General features: G+C 53.1%; 1 protein-coding gene across 1 annotated transcript; it reads right to left on the reverse strand.

The window, feature by feature from the left end:
- Positions 1 to 701: 701 nt before the first annotated feature.
- On the reverse strand, positions 702 to 17731 carry Adra1d (adrenoceptor alpha 1D). Its single transcript, XM_059259591.1, has 2 exons — positions 16604 to 17731; positions 702 to 1978 (listed from the first exon to the last, which is right to left on the reverse strand). The coding sequence occupies exons 1-2, from the start codon at positions 17697 to 17699 to the stop codon at positions 1383 to 1385; spliced, it is 1692 nt and encodes a 563-aa protein (XP_059115574.1). The 5' UTR covers positions 17700 to 17731; the 3' UTR covers positions 702 to 1382.
- Positions 17732 to 20684: the final 2953 nt, after the last annotated feature.

Here is a 20684-nt window from a genome sequence, read left to right on the forward strand (position 1 = left end):
GGCAGACTACCCCCTTAGCAGAGGACAGACGCTTTTGGTTCACAACACCTATCCATGTTGGCCCTGGTACCCGGCTCTTCCAGTTTCAGGGAATTGTTCAGACAGCTGTCCTTCTAAGGGCCCACTGGTCACAGTTTTCACACCCATGCAGGTTGGATAAATGTGGTTGGTATTCTCTTTTTAGTGAATTGTTTATGACCCTGGGATGTATGCCTTTACTCGGAGCTAAAGGAATATGCCTCCTAGGTGTGGGTCTTCTCATCACCCACACACTTGTCTGCGTGGGTGTGTATATCTCTTCATGTATCGTCTTCCCAGTTGCATTGGTAGCCGCTATGTTCCCCGAGACCCTCAGAGCATCACAGATGCTTCTAGGGAGGCGGACAAAAAGAAAGTTTGTGCTTATGTGACTTTTAAAAGTCAACAAAGCCTCAAAGTCCTTCACCTTGCTGAGAGACCCAAAAGACCGTGACCAAAGGATAGTGACCCCCATGGATAAAGGAGAGACCCAACTCCCAAAATAGGTTTCTGACCTCTATAGCACGCCCCCCCCCCAATAAACTCCAATGGGCAGCAACTGTCAGAGAGGCAGTTATGATAAAACTAGCAAAGTGAACATAGGCTATCCTGTGGTGGTCTAAGGATTTTAGAAAAAGGAGACTATATGAATTACAGGCCAAAGATGGACAGTTTGCACAGTCTGAACAAAATATAAGTACTCTTACCAATAAATAGGCTTCAAAATGATAAATAAGGCTCTCCCCGTTGGCAGCCTGGAATCCCAGTGAGAAGTGATGGGCACAGACAGGCACAATGAATTATGTACAGAGTGTAAACAGTAAGGCCCCTGGGGGGGGTAATAGTGAGGGCTGGGCCAGGTGAAGGGTACATACAGGTTAGGAATGTGGGGAGGGGGCAGTGGGCCTAGGGCGAAAAACAACAGATTTGTACGGCGGGCATCCAATATACCACCAAAGCTTGCAGTATGCAGTTCCTATGGTAGGTCCACTGACTTCCTCCGGGTGGCCGTAGGAGTACAAACTGTCCACTGATCTTTTTCCTGGCAGCAGCAAAGCAAGAATCTGTAACTCTTCCTCCCCAAGGGGTGTGGCCCAGACTTCAGGACCAGCTGACTAAGCAGTTTTCAGACTGGATGAGAAGGGTGAATCCTGCAGTCTTTCCCTTCCAGGAAGAGGGCTGGACACCTATGTCCAGCAGGGGGCGCCATAACTCACCACCTTGGAAGGGCTCCGACCCCAGGTCCAGTTCCTGTTGCTCTGGGGATGGAGCCCCGGTGTGGTCAGAGCCCTGGATCCGGAGGCAGCATCCCACAATGCACCCCATCCCTGGCTCCAGCACATCCTGCAACCTGGTGTCGGTCCTTAAATGTCAGTCTCCCGGAGATTGCTGTAGTCGGCTGGCTCACAGGCAGGGCAGATGACCGCCTCGGCCCCGTCGTGGGGAACGCTTAGAGACACCGCCTCTACCTCCGACCGCAGGGTGCACACAGTCTCCGCGCGCCGCGCGCCCCCGGAGCGGATCTTGTGGGACAGGCTGGACACCTTCGCACGCAGCTGGGTCGTGGGTCTCTGCAGCGGCCCGAGCAGTTTCCACTCCCGGAGGGCGGAGGCTGGCTTTCGACGGCCGGAGACCGGAGCCTGAGCTTCGTTCGTGCCTGCGGGGCCCGGGCCCGGGTGTGCAGTGAGGGCCAGGGGGGCTCCCGGAGGTGCGACGCGCAGGCTGGGGGCACAGTCGGGACGCTGGTCTCCTGTCGAGGCTCGCCAGTGGTGGCCGTAGACGCGCCAGAGGCGGCGGCGGCGGCGGCGACACTGGCAGCGCAGGAGGCGGAGGAAGGCGCGCTTGAACTCGCGACTGGAGCAGGGGTAGATGAGCGGGTTCACACAGCTGTTGAAGTAGCCCAGCCAGAAGATGACCTTGAAGACGCCCTCTGATGGCTTCAGCTGCGGGAACAGAGAGCCTGCAGGGGACAGAGACGCGGGCAGTTAACGGATGTGGGTAGCGGGGAGGTTGACAGCTGCCTACCTCAGAAGCTTGAGTCACCGGCAGGAGCGCTCAAGGGGGCCTTTCTCTGTGCATACAGATGGTGAAAAGGGAGTCATCTTCCTGTTTTCTGAGTCCCACCTGATCGTTATTTGGGCACAGGCAACAAATCCTGACCAGAGTGAAACCAAACTACATGTAGCCTCAGTTTCTCCATCTGCAGTCTTCGCTATGGAGCTTAGTTACTGGGGTCTGTGTGAAGGTCTCTTCATGGTCCTCTTCTCCGCAAAGGGCACCTTCTAGAAGACACCAACCAGCACGTCCTGTTCTTTAAGGCGTCGATGTGGAAACTCAATACTGCTATAAGTCCCATGAAAATATTTTGACAACTATTTTTTTTTTCAACAAAATGAGTTCATTTGCAATCTTTTGTACGTTGTTTTATGGCACTCTGTCTGTCTCTGCAGTGTTCTCTACTGCCTAAGCACCAAGAGAAAGGAGCCTGGAATTAAGGGGTGACCAAAGTTTGCCCATTGCTGGGTACTGTGGAGGAGTCAGAAAATGTCGTGCTGGCTCTAGGTGACAGTGTGATTACCGTTGAAGCGCAGGGCTCAGTGCAGGCTCAGGGACACCTCCCAACCATCCCAGACTCAGCCAGGACAGGACAGGCATGAAGCCAGTGGCTGTGGAATGAACTCTGACACCTCATCTAGGCTCCATAATGGAGGGCCTTGAATGAAGGCTCCGCTTTCACTCTAAGGGTAGTTAGGAACCATGGGTATTTTTAAGCGGGTGAGAGATACAACTCAGAATTAAGCTCCAAGAGCGCACTACCCATGGCTGGAAAACTACAGGGATCCGTGGGGCTGTCGCAGGGTGAGTGGTGATGAAAAGCTTCTGGCATGGCTTTGGGTGGAGGAGCAGAACACCAGGCAGATGGGGATGGGTACTGAGAACCTGTTTCCCACAAACCTTTCTCTTAGGATCCTCAGCATGGACCCTAAGGAAGCCACTCCCAGGGAAAGGGGTTGAGCGCAAAGGGACGGCACAGAGGCCACTTCCTCACCTGCCTTGCCCTGGACAGAAGTTGGGGCCAGGTGCTTCATCCTTGACATGGAAGGTCAGGAGTGACAATCCTTGACAAACTGTGGCATTTTTTTCTCTGTCTTTGATTCCTCCAAATACGGGCAGTGTGCCCCCCTCCCCAGGGGCAGAGGCACTATGCCCCACTCATTAACCGCCTTGCTTATCACCTACTATCCACGTGGAGAAACCAGTTCCTGATGCTAAGAGAGGGCAGGAGGAGTGGGGGGGCAGCACCCACCACGCAGCTCAGCCTTTTACATCTTGCTCATGTCGTTGCCGACCACTGGAAGTCTCTCTTTTTCTGTGAACTGGAGACAGTAATGCTCCTCTGGATGGGATGTCATGTAGATTCATAAATTTCAGAGCTCAGTGCTTAGCAGAATTTTAATCCAAACGTGTTGGGCTGGGAGTATAGATCAGTGCTAGAGAACTCCTGCAACACTTGAGAGCCCCTGGGTTCAATCCCCAGGACAAGAAGCAAATCAACTAACCAGCCCACCCACTCACCCACCCCTGAGATCTTCTTACCCCCCCCCCCCCCCCCCGCTCCCTGTGGCTTTTCAGAGAGGGCATCACAGGCCTGGGAAGGGAACCTACCATCTATATCTAGAGAGTGGTCAGAAACAGTAACTGAATACAGTGGGTTTGTGGGTACTGGGGCTTGTAAAGTCGGTTTCCCCTGGGAGAGGGGTTATTCTGGAAAATGCCAGAATGACCTTACCCTGCAGGAAGATAGCCCTCAAGAATAGCATCCCTCAACGGCTGCAAAGTCAGGCCAAATGCTGGAAATAACATTCCGACTCAGACTGCGGTCTTTTCTGTTTCGCTGTGGGTGACGCACCAGTGGACTATGCTTTCCAGCGGTTGTTGCCGGCCTGGTTTTTCTTCAGATTTGCGACTTGTTTTAGTACTGCCCCAATCTTACTACAAACATTGATACTTTAATTTATGCACAACTGACTTGTCCAGAGTCTTCCTGGAACAGGGAATTCCTCATACTCGGAGGGGCTGGGATTCAAAGGCAGCCTTCCAGCCCCACCAGTTGCCTCCTGCCTCCCTTGAGGTCTGACTTCGAGTTCCCCCAGAAGCAAGCTCTGGGACAGGGTTCAAGTGCAAATCTTTAGCCTGGGAGGGAAACACCTTGTGTAGGTGCTAACACAGGGGGAAGGATGTTAGTAAGTCAGTTGCTAATATGGGAAACTGAGGCTTAACCCAAAGGGGCTCTCTGGGTTTCCCCAGCAGTGCGGAGGGATGTGGGCATCTACTACTCATTTCCATCAATCTCCAGCTGCTTTCTTCAGCTATGAACTTTTCTCACGTTCTGCCTATTTTGTGGATGGACTACAAGGATGACTATGCTATGGAAACCCCCGGGTAAGCGATGCAGGCAGGCACTCAGGAGCGGGGCTGTGCAAACTGAAGGTCCGAGAGAGATGGATGATCCCTCAGCTTCCACCACAACTGGTCCTTACTCTCTTTCTGACCACCGTGTGCTTAGAAAATCCAGGCATCTGTGCTGCAGGTTGCAGATTCCAGGGGCAGCAGGTCTTGGGAGATATTTCCTGTTACGGTCCCAAATGAGGACCCTAGTGGCAGGTGAGCCACGAAGCCCTTCACCCGCCCGCCCCCCACAACACATCACACTCACTTTGAAATGCAGTGGGTACTGATACACCCATAGACTCTCCCCTATGGCACCCCACACTACACCTGTCATCAACTGTTGGTCTCTGAGTCCTGAAGCTTTGCCCTGCTTCCTTGTGACTGTGGTCCAGACTACCACCCCTGTCTTAACAGCAGCACCTGCCCGAGCGGTATCTCCACACAGCAGCTGGGGGTCCTTGGCAAGCACAAGCCGCCAGAGCTAGTCTATTCTTTACTTACAGGCGCTGTACACTGCTCACTACAGCCTCTCACATCCCCCCTCTCTTTTTCCTTATCGGGAGGGTGACCATTTGCCAGCTCCTTCTGTTGTTCCTAGCATGTGCATCCTTCCCTGCTTAGCGGGCACTCACATTGCCAGCACCACAGCCATTTCCTTCACCACCCTCCCATACCCACATTCCTCATCCAGCCGGAACCTAACCCGGGAGCCACAGAATCACAGCCTGAACATGCGTGGGGCTCTGACCTTGGTTCTGTCCCAGGCTCCAGCTCTTTCTTTCCCCAGCTCAGCTGTCCTAACATCTCCCTTCCTTCCATCTCTGTCCCCCCAGCTCTGGGATTTCATGCTCACACCCCTGTGTGTCCAGCCCTCTACACAGGTGTTGGAGATCCAAATTCGGTCCCTGTGCTTGCATGGTAAGCACTTTATCTGCTGAGCAGTCTCAGCCCTTCAAATGACTTTTGAGAAAAGGTAAACTGATCTTGTTAGTCCCCTGCTCAAAACGCTCCAGCAGCTCCTCTGTTTCCCCAAGGTAATGGGGATGGGGTGGGAGTGGGGGGTATAATGTGCACAACTCCACATGCCCCGCCCCTCCCCCACTCTGCGGCAGCCACTGTCTTCCTTGTTGCTTCTCACCCACACGGACCTCAGCTTTCCCCCAGAGTCTTCTTCCATCGCCTCTGAAGTAAGGCCGCCCAGACCCTACACCTAACTGGATGTCTCCACTCTGCTTACTTCTCACTTAGCACTGTTGTGTCCCAGTACTGGCTGCCTTCTCTAATCCTGCTGGAGTCACGATTCAGCTTCTCTATCCCTCATCCCCTTCCACCCTGGGCCGGTGACTCCAGGACAGGACTTCTGTCTACTCTGCTTGGCCCCGCTGAAGGAGTCCATCCCACACATCTAACCATGCCTGGCTCCCCTTCTAGCCTGGGCCCTCCGCCTGGCTCCTGGAGCCTGGTGCTTCTATTCATCTCATTTTGCTTAGACGGCTGCAGCATCCCCAACAGCCTCCAGCCTCCATCTGTCCCCTCCAATCTGCACACAGCTTCAGGGAGGCTTTTTCTTTAAAATGGTTTTTCTCCTTTCCTCTGTCCCTTCTCAGTGGCACTCCACAGCTCTAAGAACATGCTACAACTCCTATAACACAGGGAGACGTAGAGCGACCTTTGTCTTGTCTTCCTCCGAGTTCACGTTTAGCCCCAAGCAGGTCCTCCTACTGGCCCTCCCTCTCGTTCCTCACCTCTCACCCCTGCTCAGTTTCCATCCATTTGGCTCAGTTGTACCCACTGGCCTTCCCGAAGTCCCGAAGTCCCGTATGAGGGTTGTTAGTTCCCCAGAAGGCCCATGTGTTAAAGGTGTGCTCCCCTGTCCACGCAGCTACTGGGAGGTGGTGGAACGGCTAAGAAGTGGGGACTAGCTAGAGGATTTCAGGTCCCTGGGAGTGTGGCTCCTCTTCTGTTTCCCAGCTACTCACTGCTTCTGTGACATGCTGCCTCACCACATGCCCCAAACAATGGGCCAGCCAATCACAGACGACAGCCTTCCAAACAGTGACCCAAAAGAAAGCTTTCTCTTTTTCACTTAGCAGTCTCAGGATTCTCACGGAGATGGCAATGCTGACTAACACCGATGTGGTGTAAGAGGTCTAGCTTAGTGTCCTGCAATGTGGCCACTGCTGGTCAGAAAGGGGCCTGGTCAGCAGGTAAACCCAGCTGGCTGGCCCAGCTGGGCACACACTGGGGAAGAGAAGGGGGGGGGAAGGAGGGAGGAAAGGGGAGTTGGGGAGGGAGGGGGCCTCTTTGTAGCCTGGTTTATCCCAGCCAGTGTTATTTCCCAAGGAGCAGAAGGGCAAGCTGAGGAGGAGCTGCTGGGATCTTGGCTAAGCCAAGAGAGGGACAGGAGCAAATAGGCCAAGCCCTGAGGAGGATGGACATCTCTGAGGCCGAGAGGCTGGCTCTGTGATTTAACAGCCTCTTCTGGCATCCCCAGAAAGGAGCATGTCCTTGGCAGGCTGTCAGAATTCACAGCCAGCCCCGAGCAGAAGTTGTAGCTGGCCATGAAGTATCAGACTGTGTCCCCCACCCCCTGCTTTTTGCCCTTCCCCGACTAGTGACCTCTGTTGATAGCATGCTATTCCTGTCACTGAGAGAGACACTAGGAGCTAAAATTCCGCCATCTTCTGGTCCTCATGCCTCCTCCCACCAGCAGGGTCAGGAGAGAAGGAATGCAAACCCCTGATAATCCCTATGTCCCAGCTCTCCAGCTGGCCATTTAGTGGCTCGTACACTGGTGTTCATTGTCCCTTCTCCCCAAGGGACTCTGGACCTCTGTCCCTTGCAGTAAATTCTGGGTGGAGGCAAGAGCGTGAGCAAAGGTCGGGAAGCAGCAAGAATCCCTGATAGTTTGGAGAAGAAGCCAAGGAGTTCAGAGAGCTGCAGAGGAGAGTGAGTGAGGGGAGCATGAGAAGAAACAAGGCTATTTTGAATTGGAAAGAATCATGGGGGGCTGTCAGGAAGAGGTGACCTGGGTAAGCTCTGGACCCTATCTAGATTAAGAGGACATGGCAGGGCATATTGAGGGCATTGCCAGTTTCCTATGGTGAAGGGTCACTGGCAGAGTCTTCTTGCTTGAGATAGATCAGGAATGGGTCTGATGTTCTTCTGGGCCCCAGGATTGTCTGCCTCAGGACTGTCGGGCTCCCTGAAGCTGGCAGAGAACCTTGGCCTCCATTATGGGCTGAAGGACATGGAATGGCAGGGCAACTCTCAGAGTACATTATGGATATGAACTCCACGCTCTCATTCTCTGGCCCCCTCTAGGTCTGCACCGGGTCCTTTCATATCATCAACTCTTTTTATCCTTCTTATCTCCCCACCTTCCCACTCTCTTCCCTTTATTTCTCCCTCTGTAACACTTCCTTACTGATCTCCCCTGCTCCAATCTGTGGCCTCAGACAATCAGGTGACTGGGGCTGCATGTCTGTCCAGTGGCTCCTGTGCTTTGTCAAACTAAACTTAGTCCAAGCAGAAGCCCCTCTGGACTATGCTGGCAGTGCTCCTGGGTCTGTGCAGGATAGAAGCTTCTGCCCAGGACAGAAGGTCCCCCTGGCAGTGGGCACCATGGATGGGAGTCCCTGTGCTGAGAAACCTGGACACAGTCTAATCACAGGGCCAACGTCTGTTCTGGGCCATCACTGCGGAGTGAGGAAGGCAAATCTTCCACTTGCCCAGGGCCTAACTCAGGGACCATGGGCTTTCAGCTTCTGTCTGGCAGAGCCCAGGCCACTCAGGAAGAAGCCATGCCCCGTGACCATGCTCAGGTCTTCCTCATGACGAGCAGTCAGTGCAGAAGGACATCTGGCAAAGAGCCTGAGAGGTTTGTGTAGGGACCGAGGGTCTGGGTGATATTTACAGCTGAAAATATGGCTACCGACTGACATCTTACCCTAGCCCAGTCCAGTCTTTCATCCAGGCAAGCAATAACAAGGATGCTGGGGGCCAAAGCACCTGGGTTCCAGTGTCAGACCTTACACCAAGTGAGGTGGGAACTTGGATCATGTTACTCAGCCTCCCTGTGTCAATTTTCTCTCACAACACAGCATTGGCATCGTGGCACTGTTAGGACAGTCAGTGGCCAGCTCCTGCTAGGAAGGTGATGGTGGCCAGCACAGAGGACCTGTGACATTCGTTGGCTGATTTGCTTAGGCAGGGCAGTGGGAATGGGAAAATGGGACAGGCTGAAGAGAGAGATGCTCAGTGGGCGGAGTGGCTGGCTGGGGTGTGGAAGAAGGACTGAAGATGAAGCTCAGGCTGTGGGCACCAGAGGACGCAGAGATGCCTCTTGCTGTGTGGGAAGATGGTAAGTAGCAGAGTCAGGGAAGTGGAAAGGGGAGCCCAGGAAGGGAAGCTGGTACGTCAGGGTGTGGGAGTGCAGCAGATGGAATAAGGGCCCCCGGGTTGTCCAGACCTTCCACGGCTAATGCAAGTAAGCCAGATCGGCACAAGGTAGTCTCACAAGGGCCCAAGCAGAGGGTGAGAGTCAGATGGTGATGTGATGGTGGACACTTCTGCACGGAGGAGGGACCAGAGCTGTCTCTCACGGACTGCGGAAGGTCGGGGAACATCTTTCTCCTAGATCCCCTAGGGAGACAGCCAGCCAGGACCTGATTTGAGGACTTATGACCTTCATCCCCAGAAGATGATTCATTGTTGTAAGCCACTAAATCAATGGTCATTTGTTACAGCAAGATAGGAAATTAATATGGTTTGAGGGACTGGAATATGGACCTGAAGTTAAACGGGGATCAGAGGGGGGAAAAAGGGCCCCCTAAGGAGGCTGAGGGTACCACCAGAGAAGTGTGCATGCAGGGTAAGACCTGAGGGATGGCGAGAGTCCAGGAGGGAAGGCTGACGTAACAGGAGAGGATGAAGGGGCTTGAAAGTACCCTAGAGAGTGACTATGGGGCTGCCACTGGCGACAGCGCCAAAGGGGGAGGGGCTGGTGTGGCAAGAGCTACCCTGAGTGGGGCCCAGGCACTGCTGGCTGGAAGAGGAGGGCCAATATCAGAGTAGTCTTTAAGAAGTAAGTGACAAGGGATGTTTTTACAAGTAGCTGTAACGGAGGAAAGCTACCAATGAGATGGTAGGGTAAGGATGAGGGCAAAGGAGGCCATCATGCTGAGCGGGGAGCATGTTACGACAACTCTAGACAGAACTGTGTGCTGTGCATAGGAAGGGAGATGCAAGGTACGGAGAGCTGGCAGAAGCAGCTCCATTAGGAAGGAAAGAACTTCGGAGAATTAGAGCTGAAGGGAACCTGCAAGGGCTCCCAAGGACACCCGGAGGCTGTCCCTGGGCAGAGGGATGACTACGTAGAGGTTGGTACCTCTTTGGCATGCTCAGCTAAGTAGTTTGTACTCGCTCTTGAGAGCTGACTGCATTCTCGGGAATTTAGCAAACTGGGTGGTTGTGTTTTTTATAACTTGACATTGATTACGTTGAGAATACTTATACCACAGGAATGGGCTGATACTACAAATAAGTCCCATCCCAGAGCCAATGAGAATGTATTCATCAGCACACGGCTGTACCACATGGGAGAACGGTGGGCCCAATTCTGGATTTGAGACTCCCAGGAGTAAGGGATGAGAGGGAGTTAAAAGTGCTCAGAGCAAATGAAGGGCTAAGCCATGGGACTGGCTGCCTCTCAGGCATGGCAGGCAAAATCGGAGACAAGGGGGTGAGAGCCACACTGAGGCTGAGCTCAACATAACCCAGGAGGGAGGGCAGAGCAGATGGACTCAGACACAGATCCATTGAGGATGCAGGGGTGGGGGATGCAGGTGGGCACAGGGACTCAAGCATGGCCCTAAAAGGACAGAGGAAAGGGAACGTCAGTCTAGCCTGGAGGATGAGGTGCCATCATAGATCAGCCTCAGTACAATGGTGCCACATTGATAGGATAGACTAGGGATGGAAATGGAGGAGACAGCTTGTGACCCTAATACTCAGGCATCGTAAGTGTTTCGGGGATTTCTAACGGTATTGTATTTCTTAGCTCTGTCCTGAACCTGAGCCAGAACTGATGGCAGATATGACAGCGGTGTCAGTCAGCAGCTGAGAGCACACATTGTGGTATCTTAATTGTCATTTCCCAATAAAAGAGAAATTGTGAGTGCCAGGCCTGGGGCCGGAAAGTACAAGCTGAGCCCGAAACTCTCAGTAGACTGGAGAGCAAGAACACACTCGGATCCTGAAGGCTTGTCAAGCATTTCGGAAGACAGTTTGTGGCCAAGCACAAAACCTGTAAGGTACCACACAATAACACAGATGCCTAGAAACCACGCCGGAGAGCAGACGTCTCTTTGGGGCCCTCAGTTTCTGAACAGGAGCTGTTGAAACTTCCATCTGGTATGATCATCAGGGGCTAGGGACCAGCTGTGCAGCATTGTTCCTATAGTTAATAATAGTGTGTGCACAGTTAAGATTTTATTATAAAATGCCGTAATACTCTGATAAAATAAAATAGAGTGGACTGAAGTAAAACACCGGGCTGTTCTGTGCCACCCAGACCCAGGGCATGCAGGATATGCAAATACATGGGTTTCTCCACTTCCCCGCCCTGCACAAGTCCGCCAAGCACCTGCTCTGTGAGAGGTAGGAGCTTACAGACACAGAGCAGGTTTTTGCAAACACTAATGTAAGTGTGTATGCCTTAAGTGTATACTACGATGACAACACTTGCATCTGTCCTTGAGCACCACGGAAAGTTCTAGCACTTGCTTCCAGCTGGCACTCATTGTCCTCACTCTCTCACGCACACAAAGGCAACCACTGTTTTCATTGATTAGATTTTGCCGATTTTTGAATGTCATACACATAGTAGAATCATATGGTAAACACACTTTATGCTCCCAAGCTGGCTTACTCCACTCAGCAGAAAGTCCACAAAATTCACTTGTTATTTTTCCTTGCTGTATAGTAGTCTAGTCTATGAACAAATGGTTTATTTCTCCATTCTCCTGCCTGGGCATCATCTCTGGACCTGCTTTATCATAGACTGCCCATTCCAGGTCTGTCAAGCCTGGGTACCCCACCAACATGGCTACTCTACCGGGCTATGCGGTAAGTGTCCTCAGCCCTCACACTATGATACACATTGAATCCTGACATTGTAGTGCATTGGAGCAAGGTGACAGACAAGTCTGAGGGTCAGAGACGTTCTCTGCACCATAAAGACAGGCCAGCACTGTGAAAGAGAGGACCAGTGATGGCTCCCAGATGGCTGGAAGGGAGTCATGAGGCTTGGATGGACTGTGTAGACTTCAGTCAGAGCCTCTGAAGCTGTCCTGGGTGGTGACATTCAGAGGACAGTGAGGGGACTTGAGGTGTAATTCAGCGGTGGAACACATGGCTTGGGTCCAGTCCTCATCACTGCAAAACGTAAAATGGCTGCAGAAGCCAGTGATGCTTGGCGACCTGGTCAAAAGCCAGAGAGCTGGAAACGGAAACCCAGGGTCCGTCAGTGTCATCAGAATGGCAAGGGGTGAGGCTGGGTCCTGTATGTGCAGGTCTCAAGGGCAACCCTACTTCTGGGCCTCACTGAGAGGCACTTGCCATGTCCATCAAAACCAAGTGCAAGATAATACAGCCTTGAAGACACTGAGGAGAGGCATGGCCCTTGAAGCCTCCCTGAAGAGAACAGATGCTCTCCCGCAGTTGGGTGCTCAGGAGGGACAAGGGTCCCTGTCCCTTTCTCCCTTTGGCATACAGGGCATACAGAAAAGGCTACCAAACACTCAGTCTGGATATCTGGGGCTGAGCAGACTCATGCACCGTGTGTCCCAGGGGCAGAAGTTCTAATCAGTACATTGGCCATCTTCCATCTTGAAGTTTTCCAGACAAGTCCTAGGTAGTAGTCTGACTGCTGTCCTTGCCCATACACACCACAGTTTGGGATGCTTGTGACCAGCGTCTATTTATATAGTTTCTTATGATTTTTTTTTCATGGCATCCAGCCTGTGCCAGCTTGCTTAGGACCAGAGGAAATGTGTCTGTCCTGGGCAGGGATGTCAAGAGCTCTCTTCTCCACAGCTCCCACAGGGTATATCTGTATTCTTTCCAGTCTGACCTGGAATGCCTCTGAGACTGAACAGGAAGTGCTGCCCTGTTCAGGTCTGTCCCGTAAGGGTGCTGTCATGCATGAAACAGATACAGAGCAAGAAGGCAGACAGGCCTGTGGCCACTCACCAGGGCAAGGGCTGCAAGTCTCCACACACGGCCCTGGCACCGGCAGCTCCCTATGCTCCCTGGAGCTGTGTGTAGTACCAGACAGGCGATGTCTGACGTCCCTATTATGTAATCTCTGCCTGCCTCTGGGGAATATATGTCCCATGCTTGTTCCTTGTGGGGAAAGTAAGGCAGACGTAAATGAGATGATCTATAGCTTATCTGGGCCCTTCATGATTTTGTGTGCCTTGCATCTGTCCTTAGGGGGCCTCACAATTCAGTACACCTATTGTTGGTCCTCCTTTGCAGTACATTTGGCTTGACCAAAAGCATATCGCTCTTTTTTGGGGGGACAGGATCTCACTAAATAGACTGTTTCAGCCTCCCCAGTGCTCAGGTTACATCTACTATGACCAGCCAGCATGCTGGGGGCTGATAGGTAGCAGTCTATGGCCCTCTGTGCTAGCATTCCTCTGGGATTCCAGACTTTTCCTTAACACTCTTGCTACCCCACGTTGTTTCCGCTCACCAGCTACATCTCCATTGCAGCTGGGTCTCCTGAGGTGTGAGTGGGGGCAATGTGGCCCCCAGAGAGTGGCCGTATGGCTGTTTTCATTTCTATAACCATGGCCTTTTGTGGACACACATCGCTTGCTCTTCCCCAGAACCTCCATGTCTGGTGCTTGTCACAGCTGGCACACTCATGTGGACCTGAAGGTTTTCCACCTGTGCAGCTGTGCCTCAGCTGTGCCTCGATGGTCCTCAGCTGTACCTCACTGTTGCTCGGCTGCACCTCAGCTATTCCTCAGCTGTGCCTCAGCTGTGCTGCTCCTCTCCCAGCTGCGTTTCCTCACTTCTGTTTGGTTCTTTCTAAACAGGTACTCCCCTGGCTCCCACCCTTCTCCTGCTACTTCCTGGGAGACTATACCCCACTCATCCCCAACCTCTGTGCTCAAATCCAAGCACCTCCAAGCTAAAGCATGTTGGCCCCTTGAAGGCCACATTCCTTACAAAGTGTTGCAACTCAGAATGTTCGCTCAAGGGCATCTCTTCCCTCACAAGCCTCCTGGCCCCCAACCCTCCTCAACAGCCTCCAGGCCACCCTCTTGTTCCCACAGCAGCCCCTACCCTCCTCTTTGCCCTTCAGTCTATACGAGGCAGAGTGGAATATTCTGTTTCTTTGCTTGGCATCTGTCCTGTTTGTTCATTATTGCCAGCTCCCCAGGATTAAGCTCTGCCAGGAGTTTGAGCTGGTCCGCACATCCTAAAACACACAACTTGATAGCTTTGCATATTCATACGCCCATGTAATCCCTTCCTGGAGCCAGATATAGACATCTCTAGGGCTCCTATACCATGTGGGAGCAGCAGCAGAGATATAGGGACAAAGAAAGAGCAGCTCATGCCAACAAGGGACAGAGGTCACGGAGACTTAGAGAGGATCTCCTGGAAGATGATGTGATCTGGACCTCAAAAAACAGTCCTAGTCTTTGACTGTGTTGATTTTAACTGTGAAAAAAAATGAGAAAAACCTAACATTCAGCGGGAGACTGGATCAGCACACCATGCCGTAGTCTCAAATGCACTAATAATGGCCCCACACTGCATGAATCTCAAGGACATAATGTTGGATGAAAAACGCAGACTGAAGAGTGATATGCACAGTGGGTACAGATTCTGAAGACACACAGAACAATGCTATGCTTTGAAATGAATGTGGATGTTTGTGGTAAGAGTATCAACCAATACCTGGGAGTGATAAATGCCAGCATCACCTCTGGGGAGGTGGAGGAGGAAGTGGGACACTGAGTTCAGCTGTGATCTATTCTGTGCAAGCAGTAAGAGGAAGGATAGAAGGTAGATATGGCAAGCTCAGCACATGCTCAGTGTGGGTGATCATAGGCCTATGGGTGCTTATTATATTATTATTATATTATTAGAGCAGTCTCTCCTCATTTGCATACTATTCTGTAACAAAAAAGTTTAAAAGAAGTAAAGGAAAATGTGAAAAGGGAAGTGGCATTTTCTACCCAGGCTGAGCATTCCCTCTGGGGACTGGTGTGAGGAAGACACACACAGGTGCTTCTGAACAGGTTCCATGAGGCAAGGCCAGAGCAGGGCCATGGGGCTGGGCCTTGGAGAGGGTATATGTGTGTGTGTGTGTGTGTGTGTGTGTGTGTGTGTGTGTGTGTACAGACACATAACATCTTTATTCTGGCTATTTGTCCTTTCCTGCCACTTAGTTGCTTTCACATTCCCCAACCAACCCCAAAGCAGACTTTCCTTCTCCTTCTCCTGATCTGGGGGAAGCAGGGTGGTCACTGTATGACATTCGCATAAGCCTCAATAACATTCATGCACAGCAGTTCCTTGGCTCTCACAACACTTGTCAAGGTCAGAATTATTACTGTCATCCCCATCCTCACTTAAAGAGGAAGAAACAGAGGTCTGAGGCTACACAGTGATCAAGAGGCAGGGTTGGGATTTGAACTCAAGCTGTCTGGCACCAGAGTCTGTGTCCTCAGTGAAGAGTGATATTGCTCCTCAAATGCCAGGCACCATTCGGGGTGCTATGGGTTCAGGGATGATGCAGTTGAAAGGAAAAGCCAGAGAGCCAGTGAGGGAGTGAAACACTCATGGGGGGATTTAAGCAGAAACCCACAGGCTGGGAGTTAGCTAAGAGGTTTAGGGGGTGTGCCCTCCAGACACAGGGAAGATCAAGTGAGAAGACCAGAGATAGGTACAGGTAAGGAACTTACTCACAGAGGGTGAGGGCCAGGGCGGAGGAAGGAAGCAATTCCCTGAATAGCCCCTTTCAGATGGGAACAGCCTCTGTTGGGGACTCCTGCAGTTCATGCCTGTGGCCCTACTGTAAATACTAACAGTGACCTGTTTCGGTTGGACAATAATAAATCTGAAGGCTACCCTCTGTAGGCTACAGAAGACAGTTTTGTTCCCAAGAAGTATGAAATCACCAAGGGACTTGCAGGAGAGTGATGCAACTGAATTATGATATATAAAAGTCACCGTGGCTGCTGTGTGTGGGAGACTTGCAGAGGATCGGGAGGGAGGCCATTGTTTCTTCCCTGAGTGTGTCTCACAAGTGCAAGCAGCCAAGGGGAAGGCTGGAGAGGCTCTGCTTGAAGCTGCAGCGGCTGCAGCAGTGAGCAAAGTGACCAGAGCCAAGAGCCTTAGAAACGTTGCCCCTTTCTCCTCTCTGTGCTGGTCAGCCCCTTGGCCCTGCTCCAGGGCTTTTAGTCTCAAGGGGTGGGAGGAATCCCCTGAGAACAGTTGCCCTTCCCCCAGGATTGCAGGGCCCTTGTAAGGGAACTAGTTCACTCTGTAAATACTATCAACAATAGTAACTGTCCACTTGACAGTTTACTAATCCTGTCCTTCCCATCCCCACAGATCCCCTCCTCCAACCCCTTCAAGAGGAGATTTCAGCAGGGAAAGCCCACAGGATTCTCACAGACACCAGTGGGGCCACTGAATGAATGCCAATTGGAGAAAGCAAGGCCTCTGGTGTCTGCTGAGACACAAGGTGACTAGCCTGGGGCTGCCGCCGGTGAATGAATGAGTGCATGTGGGCTCGCCCACTATGTATCTGTTTCCAGAGATGAGTATATGTGGGGGTCACATACACTATTGCTGGCCACAAATTACAGGGACATGTTTGCCCAGATTGCCAAGGAACTAAAGCAAGACCAAGGTTCGTAATGGCTGCAAAGGGTAAGAAAAAGAATGAGAAACTTGTAAAAGGAAACTCAGAAGTACCAAGAGCCCCTTGCTCTCCCTCTATGGTCATAAACGTCCACAGACAGGTTGTGGGTCATCTAAGCCTTCCAGGGAGGGACTTGCCAGAAGGGAAGGAAGGGTCTAATGCGAGGGGATCACTCACCCAGTGGCAAGACGAAGAAGAAGGGAAACCAGCAGAGGACGAAGACACCCACGACGATGGCCAGCGTCTTGGCGGCCTTCTTCTCCCGGGAAAACTTGAGCAACCTTACCGAGAGTGAGCTGCGCAAGGTGTGGCCCTTACTACTCTGCGTCCCATGGGTTCCTTTGGCGCTAGTGCCTGCGCCGCGACAGTGGATCCTTAGCACCACCTCGGAGGAGGCCTTGCCGGGCTCCCGCTTGATGCCTGCCTCGAGGCTGCGCGTGGTGCTGCGCGCGACCACGTACACGCGGCAGTACATGACCACGATCACCGCCATGGGCAGGTAGAAGGAGCACACGGAAGAGAAGACAGCATAGCCCACTTCCTCGGTGATGCCGCAGAAACGCTCATCCGGGGGCACTGGCTCCTTCCAGCCCAGCAGCGGTCCCACGGACACCACCAGGGCCACCGCCCAGAGCAGAGCCAGGATGGCAGCGGCCTTGCGCTCTGTCATGATGGCTGGGTACTTGAGCGAGTGGCGCACGCCCACGTACCGGTCCACAGAGATGGTGCAGAGGCTAAGGATGGAGGCGGTACAGCACAGCACGTCCACCGCGGCCCAGACGTCGCAGAAGGTCCGGCCGAAGGCCCAGAAGCCGAGAACCTCCATAGTGGCTGAGAAGGGCAGCACGGCTGCACTCAGCAGTAGGTCAGCCACCGCCAAGTTCACGATGAAATAATTGGTGACCGTCTGCAGGTGGCGGTTGCAGGCCACCGAGAGGATGACGAGCAGGTTGCCCGCCACAGCGGTGAGGATGAAGGCTGCTAGGAAGACCCCCACTCCTACGCCCTGAGCACTCACCACCAGGCCCCCGACGGCCGCTGAGCCATTCACCTCGCCGCCGGCCGCAGCCCCCGGTTCTCCCGTGGAGGTCTGATTGTCCTCGCCGCTGCCGGTCCCCACCACAGCGCCGCCGCCAGTGGTCCCTGGCACACCACCCACCGCCGGGCCCTCGGGTCCAGCCGTGCCAGCTCCACCGCCCGCGCCGGAGCCCCCAGTGCTACTGTTGGAGCGGGGTCCTTCGAAAGTGACGCTCAGGAGGTCGCGGAAAGTCATCTCACGGCGCAGCCGTCGGGGCCCGAGCCCCGGCACAGGGCGAGCAAGTGGCGAGGAGGGGGCCCGCGGGCATCGCCGCAGCGCCGGAGCCCAGCTCCGCGCGCGGGTCCCGTCGGTCTTGCCCAAGTTCCCGCCGCGGAGGGGGCCTCAGGGGAGCGGTGGAGCAGGGGGAGCGGAGGGGAAGCCACGGGGCCGTGAAGGTCCCAGCGGGAACGGCGGCGCGAGGGAACCGGTCTAGCGGTGGCCGCGGAGTCGCAGGGAGGGAAGGGTCGGGGCGGTCGCCCTGCGCCCTTCTCCAAGCGTGTCCAGGGCGAGCGGCGGCTCCGGGAGCGGCAGTGCAGGCGGCGGCCTCTGCAGCGCTTGGGACTCTGCGCGGGGGCGGGACGGAGGAGGGGCGGCCGGGAGGGAGGAGGGGGGCGGCCGGTGCGAGCGAGGGCTGAAGCCGGAGAAGGGGCTCTTCGTGGCCAGCGGCTGCAGAGGGAGTCCCCGCCGGAGCCCACGACCGCCCTCTGCCCTAGCTGTCCGCTTGTCCTCCTTTCCTCCGCTCTCCCGGACCCCAATCCTCTCTGCCCCAGCTGCGTCTCGCTGCCTCCCTTCCTCTCTTTAGACTCGCGGTCACTCTCTGCTTGCCCTTGCCCTAGCGGAGCATACAAGGTGCGATCCCCGGGGCTCTGGCTCCGGGTTCCTGCCGCCAGAGAGCAGCAAGAGCCTAGGATCTGTAGGTTCAGGGCTGGATGGTTAAACGCTGCTAGAGCGCTTGGATGTGTCTGATGCCCCTCCTCTTTTCTCTGGGGCGACTGGCCAGCCCAAGATCTCACACCCGCTATGGTGGGATAGTGGCATTGAGACAGCCCTGAAGGATGCTTGTGCTTGGGCTGAATGGGCGTGACTGGCGTGGGGCCAGATGGTGTGGCTATAGCCCCAGGACCTTGGCCACACTCTGAATAATACCAACTTTGGCCCTGTTATTTTCCTCTGCATCCGAGGTAAGAATAAATCTGACTGTAGCTACTCGAAGGACTCGGATCTCCCTCCGGGCAGAGAAGGTCAAGTGCTGGAGGGTGGGAAAGGTTACCATAGGGTGATTAAGGGGGAGGGAGCAGAGTAGTCTGCCTCCACTCTCCAGGCTCCGCCCTTATTGGCCATTGGACCTCCTTGAGCCTCCTTTCCTCCAGCGTGAAATGAGAGTAAAAACCACTTAGGGGAACCTGTGTCAGGGCTGCGTAAACAGTGCCCGCACTTTTCAGATGAGTGGGGAACAGCAGAGCAACATCTGAACGTGGAGAACCAGAGGGCAGAGGGGATGTGGCACTGCTAGGAAGCAGGGATACAAGGGAAAGAGATGGGAGAAGAGGAGGAGCCTCCCATCATAAGAACAGTAGGGACAGACACAAGATCCTTTGGTGGGAATGTGGGGGCGGTACCTGTGCACGTGCACACATACACTCATGCGCGTGTGTTTTTTGAAGGGCTGAAGATCAGTTCGAGACCTTGCACATGCTAGGCAACCACTTTACCTCTGAGCTGCATTCTTGGCCAAGCATGTGAATACTCCCTGCAGGAAGTCTCTAAAGACGGTCAGACTGGGACAATCAGAACTCTACTTGGGATATGTCTGAAGTCTGACTTCCTTGACCAGTGGGTTTGGTGGGGGAATGCTTTAGCCATTTTGAGAGAACAAGTCCCTCTGGACAGTGTCTACTCACGTGAAAGACTAAAACACAAATTTCATGTGAGGGCCATTTTAGGTACAAAAACCTCTAATGTTTGCTTGTAGCAAAGGTAAACCTCAGGGCCCATGTGGCCCAATCTCAGGGAAGCACCCTCTTTAAAAAGCACTACCTTTAAAACAACAACAACAACAACAACAACAACAACAACAACACTGGCTGCTTTTCCAGTGGTCCTGAGTTCAATTTCCAGCAACCTCATAGTGGCTCAGAACCGTCTGTAATGGGATCTGATGCCCTCTTCTGTTGTGTAGACCTATAGGAGGACAGAGCACTCATATACATAAACAATCTTAAACAAGCACCTCATCATGCTTCCTGAAATCACCTCCCAAACTAACTACTTGGAGTCCCACTTATCACCGCTACAATAAGAGAGAAGAGACAAAGAGTTCAGCGCCACAGGACCAAGTGTGCTAGGGACTTAACCCAAAGCAGAATGATTATATTTAGAGAGGCTAACTCTTTAGACCTGCAGGAGGCATTATCGTGGTGGAAATGAAGACTGGAGTGAGAAATGATCAGGGCCTGATCTCAGGTAAAAATTATGTAGAGAAGGGGTAGATTCACAAACTCAAGTAAGCAAAACCATCTGTAGAGCTGGCTGGATTTGTAGTAGGGAGTAAACTTTATGTTTCTAGTTAGAGGAGCTGCGTGGATGATGTTTCTGTATCCATAAGGAACCCAGCAAGTTGAAGATTTTAGGGTTGGGGATGGTGAGTTTAGAACTCTTAATTTGAGGTGCCCATGATTAATCCAAAGATGTGGGTGTGGGTGGCATGACTGGGGTGGTGTTGAGCTTTTTTTGCCAGCCCCTTCACTGCTGTGACCTTTCAGAGAGAGATAGGTCCTCTCTCTGCTCCTGCCGACCCCTTCCTGGATTTGCGCATCAGGTAAGCCAGTGCAGGAAATTGACAATGCTTGCCTTTCTGGTTCCTTCCTGCCCTAGAACCTCCGGAATTCTTTTTGCAGACCATTTGCTGACCAAGGCTGAAGCTCTTCACTGCTTATCAGACAAAGGGCAGGCTCTGTCTTAGTTAGGGTTTCTATTGCTGTGAAGAGACACTATGACTATGGCAACTCTTATAAAACATTTAATTGGGGCTGGCTTACAGTATCAGAGGTTTAGTCCAATATCTTCATTGCAGCGTGCTGGCAGACACGGTGCTAGAAAAGGAGCTGAGAGTTCTACATCTTGACCCACAGGAGCAGAAGCAACTGTGTGCCACACTGGGAATAGCTTGAGCATAGGAGA

Source organism: Peromyscus eremicus, chromosome 4 (genome assembly GCF_949786415.1).
Source record: "Peromyscus eremicus chromosome 4, PerEre_H2_v1, whole genome shotgun sequence".
NCBI lineage: Eukaryota > Metazoa > Chordata > Mammalia > Rodentia > Cricetidae > Peromyscus > Peromyscus eremicus.

Excerpts from the sequence above, each read along its gene's own strand:
- Adra1d (XM_059259591.1), bottom strand. The coding sequence starts at position 17,699 with ATGACTTTCCGCGACCTCCTGAGCGTCACTTTCGAAGGACCCCGCTCC. Across the intron at positions 1,979-16,603 it reads CTTCTTCGTCTTGCCACTGG|GCTCTCTGTTCCCGCAGCTG; the intron begins GTGAGTGATCCC and ends TGTCCCCTGCAG.